The 8,921-nt window shown below is 48.1% G+C and overlaps 3 protein-coding genes across 3 annotated transcripts; 1 reads left to right on the top strand and 2 right to left on the bottom strand.

The window, feature by feature from the left end:
- Nucleotides 1-1,530: 1,530 nt before the first annotated feature.
- On the bottom strand, nucleotides 1,531-1,965 carry UCRPA7_6281 (putative small oligopeptide opt family protein; the record flags this gene model as incomplete). The annotated part of the gene is made up of 1 exon (XM_007918820.1): nucleotides 1,531-1,965. The coding sequence occupies one exon, from the start codon at nucleotides 1,963-1,965 to the stop codon at nucleotides 1,531-1,533; it is 435 nt and encodes a 144-aa protein (XP_007917011.1).
- A 3,063-nt stretch (nucleotides 1,966-5,028) lies between these two features.
- Nucleotides 5,029-5,615, top strand: UCRPA7_6280 (putative maltose permease protein; the record flags this gene model as incomplete). Its single annotated transcript, XM_007918819.1, has 2 exons — nucleotides 5,029-5,337; nucleotides 5,400-5,615. 2 exons carry the CDS (start codon nucleotides 5,029-5,031, stop codon nucleotides 5,613-5,615), a joined length of 525 nt encoding a protein of 174 aa, XP_007917010.1.
- A 1,780-nt stretch (nucleotides 5,616-7,395) lies between these two features.
- UCRPA7_6279 (putative helix-loop-helix dna-binding domain-containing protein) lies at nucleotides 7,396-8,771 on the bottom strand (the record flags this gene model as incomplete). Its single annotated transcript, XM_007918818.1, has 2 exons — nucleotides 7,396-8,370; nucleotides 8,682-8,771. 2 exons carry the CDS (start codon nucleotides 8,769-8,771, stop codon nucleotides 7,396-7,398), a joined length of 1,065 nt encoding a protein of 354 aa, XP_007917009.1.
- Between the last annotated feature and the right edge of the window lie 150 nt (nucleotides 8,772-8,921).

Here is an 8,921-nt window from a genome sequence, read left to right as displayed (position 1 = left end):
CCATATAGTTGGAATGACCTGGCACCAGAATGTGATTCTTGGAGGAACGTGAAGGTAATGGGCTAGTTTCAAGTCGCCGCTGTATGTCTGAGCCTGACCTAGCACAATGGTGCTGTAAACTTTGAAAATCATGACGCCAATCGGGCGACCTGGAATTATGAACCCTGCAAGGAAGGGAGAAATAACGTTCAGAGCCAAACCCAACATCGAAACAGCGAGAATTGTGCATGTCGGTATGATGAAAACAATGGCCAGTAAATTTGCAATAATGAATCCCCACCAGGGAAGTTGAGAGGAGTATCCTTCGACTGTGGCGAGGCCCAGAGCCAGGGACACAACAAGTAAGACCAGATACCACCAGTCAGGGGCATCTTTATACTTTTTCATTAGTCTCATATGGACATCGGGCTCTTGGTTGCGGGCCGCTTTGAAGCGGTACCAGATTTCCTTGCCATGAAACAATCCGACGTGAACTAAGGCGGCGGTCAAGGCCGCAAATGAGAGCCCATAGTTCAGTGCGAATGTAGGTGCAAGGAAGAGAGGCGAATACTCTTTGTACTTTTGAACATTAAAAGTGAAGCCGTCTCCAAGAATGCGGCTGACATTGTATTTTTGTTGTGTGTTATCATACGTTTGCGATGTGTTGATTGGGAGATACTCGCTGTAAAGGGCTCCTGAGTAGGCAATTCCTATGGTGGTGATGATCACGAACAGAATCAGGCCGATCAGCGCACTGAGGAGCGAGTGTACAGGTGCCAAGAGCGGATCACCGAGGTATGCAGAAATATAAGTCCAGTCGAAGGTGATAGGAATTAGAGATAGACCAGTGAAACCTCCAAACAACTGATTGAGGACAATATTGTCGGGTCGAATCCACGTGACAAAAGCGAACACAGAGAGTCCTATCATTTGAGACGTTAGAGAATATCATCTATAGTTCGCTGGCCGAGGATTTAGGGAGTATTTGAATGAAAGAACTATGACTAACCTTGCCACAACACGCCAGGAATCCAGTAATAGCAAAACATTCCCAGAAACACGTAGAAAAAGTACCGATATCTACTAATCACCCAGCCGTTCGAGTGTATTCCGTCGCTTTTGCTTTTGTCATGTAGTGCATAAAAGAGAGAAGTGTTTGCGAATTGGTTCGGCCAAATCATAGCCGATGGCCACACCAAGAAGCGCCGGCAAAGACCCGCCAGACCAATGCCAATGAGCTGAGAGCTAAGAGTAAATAGTAGCTGAAAGCCCCATCCCATGTTCAAATTGTAGAAAGGTTTCCCTTGAAGTGCTAACAGAGCGTCGGTACTGTAGGCATACCCGATAGATACATTAGACATGAGAGTAATGACGACATGTTCCTTGATGTTGAATGGGCCAGTATTGAATGTCCAACGTAGCCCAAACGTATTGAAGACTCTCATGGGCATGACTTTTGCCCAGAGACAACCAATTGGGTAGACCAACAATTGGACTACGATGGACGGAAAGTTGATTGCGGGGCTCCTGTCGGTATGATTCAGTATCCGATCAAGAGAATAGCTCGATATGATCTGGCGCATCATACCTCATGCTTAGAAACATGTTCAAACCACTACCGATAGTAACAAAGATCATGCCTAGGACCCAAGCGCGCACGGTATTGGCAACCTCCTCACCGTCGGTGTTTCTCACGGCGGCGCGAACCTCTTCGTAAGGGGAGTCTTCTGTAAAGATCTCGTCTGCCTCGGCAATTTCTTCAGCATCGCCATCTCGAAGTGCCTTGTTAAGGAAATCGACTTTATCTTGAGGTAGATTCGGATCGAACTGATGGGCTTGCTGCACCTTCTCAAGATCGGCAGTAGCTTGAGACACATCAACCGCCTTATGACTCTTTTCCTCCGTAGAGCTTGCGCTTTCAGCAGGCTCTACTTGGCTGATCTCTGAATCCGGGACATCTACGGTGGATCTGAAGGGAAGCCGCATGTTGGTAGACCTGGGAACGTTGAACAAGGGATGTGGGCGACTTTGCCATTGACAGCTCGTTGAGAGAGGGGCGTCCGGTCAATTTTATTAGTGGCAGATACACCTCCCAGTACAATGGGAACAACGCCCGGGATCCGGAAAGCTTGTCACATTGTCATACCCGGCCTCGGTCCGTTATCTCTCATACCCTGCCAATTGGACTCCACAGACGATCTGCAGGCTTATATCGTTAACTAACTTCTAGGAGGAGAATAGCCCGAAGTTGTTCTCAGGGGTAGATTATTTCAGAAGATGTCAAATCAACTTTATCGGCATTAATGCATACATATTGTACATGCAGCGCGTTTTTACCGCGCGGACTAGCTGATGGCTCACTATTTAGAATAATCGTTATATCTGCCTCAAGCTCTAATCACTATACATAATATTGGACCCCCTCGATGTAGAGAACCAAGGCAAATTGCATCTAACATGGAACATGCATTCAGTTGGTGCGGTGTAATTGTCGCCGAGGAGGTGGAACAGAATGAGCCATTGATAAGAGATTCGGCGTCAACCGGCTCTTATCGGTAGGAAAACCTAATGAGAAAATGGAGGTGGAAATGCAATGATTTGATTGAGTGACGGAAAAAGAACCCGTGCACCGATGATTTTGCTGGACACGAATGAAGTCAAACCTCTATCTCGGAAAGGAAGGTCGTTAAACGGTTACGCGTGGTCAGTGCGGAGTCTGTATGTCCCCACCAACGGATATGTTGTGCGCCAAGAATGGCGATCAGCATCCGTAAATATGCTGGGGGGTTCAAACGGTTTATGGTGAGGGAGGACTCGCGACCGGCGGGGCGAAGTACACGTGTAATACTCCTCGGCCAGGGTAATAGAGATTACGTGTAATTCGGCTAGGGTATCGTAACCTGTTCAACGGGGAATTACTACCTTGGCAAATGTCGGTAGGGCCACAAGAATGAACGAAGTCTTCGAGGCAGCAACAAGTATCATATGTCTAGTCACTTAATATTGATTTTCTTGAGAATTAATATGCATTACCCTAGTGGAGGAGTAATAACAGCTTATGGAAACACATAACGATTTTGGCTGGTAACAAATTGGACAAGTCTTGAACTCAACCGTATGAACAGAATGGCGAGGAAAACCTAACCTTTTGAGTCATTCACATGGAGATTTAAGATCTGATTGACAACACGTCTGGCTGCAAAGAAATTCATTTGTAATCATTTGAGACAAGTTCACCATTTTCGATTTTTTAGCGTCTGTTCTGGCTTTCAAGCCTAGAATAAGTTGTAAACTACAATCTTGCTTTCTTTCACCAATGGCAAGGTGCGGGTGTAACGGCCGATTTTCTGTTTTCTATTATGGAGAAACAATCAAATAACGAAGCACTTAACACTAAAAAAGGAGGACTAATAAGTAGCATACGAATGCATCAAAAGAAAATTGGGACTGCTAATAGCAATAAGCATCCTCTTCGCTCATTCTCGTATCTGGGAAGTTGTGATATGCACACAGTCCTATTCACCAAGCTGAAAGTAGATGAACTACTTTCACTGAAAGGTTGTTGCTTTCTGTATGAATCATTCTTGCTGTAGCAAGTGGCTTGAAGTCAATGCCAGCGGCTCGTCTATTATGCAAGCACCGCTGCCCAGACGAGCTAAGTCAGCCACGAATGTCAGGTCACCCATGAATGAAGCTAAGATTCGGAGCTTGACATGGCCACGAGCCAATCATATGTTGAAGCTGTCACAAATTGGGCAAGCATCCTGAACAAGCTTTAGTATTTCCCAACTTATTAACCTACAATAAGCGAAGGCCTTGCTGTATCATTGACATTGTTATGTACAAGGCCAAAAAAGCAGGTCATTTACATCCCGAGTGAAGATGAGAGTGATCCAGTTGGCTTCTTAGCAAGAATGGCCACCAGGCTGGATTTCTCGCACTGTGAGCAGTTAATCGTAGAGATAGGGCAATATCATGGGTCGAAGTGTAGGCATATAAACAGGAAGTACACTGCATAACAACCCACATGGTGATCTTTCAATGCCCAAAATGCAGTACTGCATCAATGGCCCGGAGCCATCTCCACGCCTTGTTCTTTGGAAATTGAAACATACACATGGCTAAGGCGGACGCTGTCTATTGACCGTACTCGGAGTCACCAAGCAGGATTGACAATGATCGCTAATACCTGAGGACGGCCTCAGACTTATCATATACTCTCTGATGCTAATGATCTCATCCTAGAACATCGAGCTTCCACATAGAATGAAAACAAGACGCGCGGGAATGGAAGAGTTTTTTTTTAAGCAGGTAACCTGGAAGTAAGTTGCCATTTGGGGAGTCACGCGATTAATATCGACAGCATCAATTTATAGCAAAATATTCTGCGCCGTCGACGGTTTTTGCACTATTGCGGTTGGAAATTTTGATGACTGATTGGCGAGACAAGTCTCCTTCCCACTCTGTTAAATATAGCCGAGATGCGTGAACCATTTTTTCCCTTCTTGGATTCCGTGCTGATTGGCAGGCGGGGCAGGTCTGATAGGCGTTGATCACTTGAACGGAGAAAGAGCTGATTTTAGTGGAAGGTGGCTCTTCTCCCTCCCCCACCTCCACCACGATGTAACATCAGCATGGTGGTGCTGATAGCTGCGAAATAGGTTAAAGCTAGTCTTATAACGATGCCGACGAAGGTGTACCGCCTGCCGCCCCCGGCCCCCCAAATCACACTGCTGGGAGCAGGGATCTGGTAAGAGAGGGGTTCAATCCAAGGCGAACAACGTTGCACATGCCGAACTTACTTACCTCACTCCGCTCCGCTGATAAGGGTCGTAGCTGGTTTTCATTTGGCCGGGCGCTGTCTCTTGCATGTGCGGCCGACCCTTAGTCGCCTTGACGACACTGCTATGTATGAGGATGGATCCGACTTCTCGGATCACTTATTGACCTGAGACCGCAGCCTGCATTTTTGGCATTTGTTATCCTTCTTCTACATGATTCACGTTGACGACAAAGCCAGTATCCTAGACATTGCGAGATTTGCCAACAATGGCCGACGTTGTACCTAAGAAGAGCACAGCGTCGGAAGGGGCAACAGTCGATGATGTCAAAACTGGCACTCATGAAGCTGTGCTAGCTGAAGCTATTCGATATGAGCACGAACTCACCTTCATACAAGCCGTCAAGCTTTATCCGGCTGCTATCGGCTGGTCAGCTTTCGTATCGCTCGGCGTCATTATGCTAGCATTCGACCCGCAGCTTATCGGTAACCTTTTCGCCATCCCGCAATTTCAGCGAGACTTTGGATACAAGTTCGGGGATGGTTATATCATCAGTGCACCATGGCAGACTGGCTTGGTGAGTATGCCGCTGGGTCTTGTGAACTTTCTTAGCTGATCATGATGTTTCTCTAATTATAGTCTACGGGCAATCCTGTAGGGCAAGTTGTTGGCGCATTGGTCGCTGGCTACCCGATGGACATGTTTGGTCGAAAGTGGACTTTTGCGGTGTGCGTCGTTCTGACGGCCGGTCTTATTTTCTTTCAATTCTTCGCCCGTTCGCTCACGATTCTTCTTGTCGGTGAGCTACTTGGTGGATTGGTTCTAGGATGCTTTGTTGTCATTGCGCCAGCGTGAGTACACGGCATTTCCACTATTCTGCTTCAAGGTTGTTTTCCTCCTTGCATAGGAAACACCTTGCGACAACCTTTGTAATAAGACTCTAGCCAGAGTCGTGTTGTTTGTCTTCACGTCGGTGGATTTGGACTAATTTCTCCAATATCAAGCTACGCCTCCGAAGTCTGCCCAATGGCCCTCCGAGCCCATTTGACTAGTTACGTCAATCTGTGCTTCGTGACTGGACAGCTACTTGGTAATGCCGTCACCAAGGGGACGTCCGAGATGACCAATCACTGGGCATATTCTATACCCTTTGCTCTGCAATGGTTCTGGTGTCTGGTAATCATTCCAGGAATTGTTTTCATTCCGGAGAGTCCCTGGTGGCTAGTACGGCAGAAACGACTCGAGGACGCAGAGAAAGTTTTGCGGAGGCTCGCATCCAAGAAAGTCAATGTGGCCGCGACGTTGGCGGAGATCGTGGAGACAGATCGCCTTGAGCAAGAGCTCGAGGCAGGAAGCACCTACATGGATGTTTTCAGAGGTGTTAACTTGCGCCGGACTGAGATCGCAATTGGAGTCTACTGTACCCAGGTTCTCAGTGGTATCTATCTCATCAACTATGGCACTTACTTCTTCCAACTTGCTGGATTGCCAACAGACAAAGCCTTTGATATGGGCATTGGATTTTTAGGTAGGTTGCGTTATCAGCATCTTCTTGATTGAATTAGTTTACTGACGGGCAAAATAGCTGTCGGATGGGTAGGTACCATTTGCTCTTGGTTTCTCCTCGTAAGGATCGGTCGGCGACCACTCTATGTCGTCGGGATTGGTGGGCTCGCTGTTTTCATGTTCATTATTGGCATTTTAGATTGTATTCCCGGTCGGCCACATGGTGTCACCTGGGCGGAGTCGTCTTTGATGCTTGTTTGGTAAGCAACTTTCGGAGTTCATCCTTTACCTGCTATAGCCTTGAACGGTAATTACTGATCTTTAATGATATAGGAATTTCGCATACGACTTGTCCATAGGTCCTGTCTGTTTCGTACTCATCTCGGAATGCAGCGCGACCCGAGTGAGGTCTAAGAGTATAGCTGTGGCGACTGCTGCTCAAGCTGTTTTGGGCATCATCATGACTGTTGCCATCCCTTACATGATCAATCCCGACCAGGCCAATATGAAAGGCAAACTGGGTTTCTTCTATGGTGGCCTTGGAGTCTTCTGTACTATTTGGTCTTACTATCGTGTTCCAGAAACAATGGGGAGAACATATGGTAAGTTTTTGCTGTCGTCCATCCGAACCAAATCAACACATACACCACATTCTTCTTTGACAGACACTTCGACTAATCAATCAACTCCACGGATATAGAAGAATTAGACTTGCTTTTCGACAAGAAGATACCTGCTAGGAAGTTCAAAGGATACAAAATTGATTCGGCCATTGCTGCCGAACGTGAACACTAGACAGTCGTACCTGAGGGTTGAATTCAAGACCTCCGCGTCAGGAATATTTGCTCTGCATAGCTTTCACCGAATGAAGGTATGGAAGAGGCGATTATGAATAAATGTTTTCTTGATAATAAGTTGGGTTGAGCTAACATGCTCCCTGATTGTACCTAACTTGAAGTTGGTATTAATGCCATCATATTTCCTGTACCCAAACAATGTTCAAGTGCTCGATCAACTGGTGATCTGGTATTCCTGTCAATACGCCGCCTACCCAAACGCCTATGATTCCCTTGTTGTGCCAACTAACCCAATCGAACGCCAGAGCCATGCTATCCTTTTTCGATGCACCTCAATTCCACACCCCTCTGGCGCCGCCTCTGCTCATGACCAGCATCTCAAATCCTTCAACTCGGCCTCTCAAGGCCGCATTTTCCTTTGCGAGGTTCCTATTCCTCCTCTCCAGATGTGCGATGTATTCAGTGGCCTTGCTCAGGATCGTAGCCTTGTTGAGTTTGTGTGCAGGAGTCAAACCGCCGAGATCGTCCTCCTCACCAATCTTCATTCCCATACCCATGCCAAAGGCCTCGTCTTCAGCTTCCTCGCCACTGCTGTTGGTATGCTCCAGTCTGTGGACCATGACACGGAGAGCGGGCACGGAGTCTCGCAGAGCGGCAATCTTGTCATTGAGGTTGGTGCGGTACCGCTTCTCAATCATGTTGTGAGCAGTCTTCTTGGGCGGAAGCGCAATGTCATTGGAAGTAGGCGATAGATGTCGCCGTTGGGCGGGAGGCGGCGAAGCAGACGATCGAGGTGATGAAGTGGAGGAAGACTCTGAATCGCTGGATTTGCGCTTGAGGCTGTTGCGTTGGCGCCGGGATGCCTCAGTTGTTGATACCTTGGCGGCGGGCATGGCGCGAGGAGTCTTTAGAGCTGGGGCCGAGACGGGAGTAGGCCGGTTCGAGACTGGGGGTGACTGGAAGATAGGTTGCGTATCGTTCATGCCCTCACGCCCAAAGGCAACATCCTCTGGGATGGGGTTTGACAGATCCATGGGGTTGATGGCCGGGCTAAGGGAGATGTTTCGGGTCGGGATAGAGGAGAGAATCGGGCTGTCGTATGGCTCTGTCTTCAGATACGATGCTGACTCGGTTGATTGGTCGACCTTGTCCCAGGATGCCCAATCGGCTCCGGTGGGTAGAGTGTAGCTTGCACCGAACACGGGTGACAGGGGCGAGCTGGGAGACGGAGCAGAGTCGGTAGTGAAGTCGGTGCTGAAGTCCTCTAGGGGGCTGTATAGCGAAGCTGGAGAGAAGTCTGCATATGTCTAATTGATCTCTTAGTTAGAATCGTTGAACTCTTGAGTATGCGCCGAGCAATTCCGAAATCCAGCAGACAAGTCTCAGCTACCGGACGGATGGTGATAGAAATGCCGCGCCTTGAGACGGCCCAGCCGGCCGGGCGAGCGGCAGAGACAACCGAGACAAGAAAGTAGAGAAACACTGTCCCGATTGAGTGGACAAGAGGAGCGCGTGAGCACGAGCGACTTGCTCGAGAGATCGTGTGTAGAGTGCGCAAACAAGATGGGAAGACCGGGTGTGTATGTAAGTGTGAAGATGATAGAAACAGTGTACTGACCTGTTGCTGCTTGAGCTGATACGACTGAGTGAAGGGGTCGAATGATAGCGGCTGGTTGAGTGCGGCTGCGCCTGCCATTGTATGCCTCATAGAATGGCCTTGCGGGTGTGTGTAAGCGATTGTTTTGCGTGTCGTGGACGGGATGACTAAGTTGCAAGTCTGTGGTGCTTGACTGAGGTGGTGTTACTTGGGAGCGTGATGTGACACGATGGCTTCAAGGGTAACTTCAGTTTTGTGGTC

The sequence above is a fragment of the Phaeoacremonium minimum genome, assembly GCF_000392275.1.
Source record: "Phaeoacremonium minimum UCRPA7 unplaced genomic scaffold PA7_03_scaffold_457, whole genome shotgun sequence".
Classification (NCBI taxonomy): Eukaryota; Fungi; Ascomycota; class Sordariomycetes; order Togniniales; family Togniniaceae; genus Phaeoacremonium; species Phaeoacremonium minimum.
The sequence above is the reverse complement of the archived record's forward strand: the minus strand, read 5'-3'. Positions and strand labels throughout refer to the sequence as shown.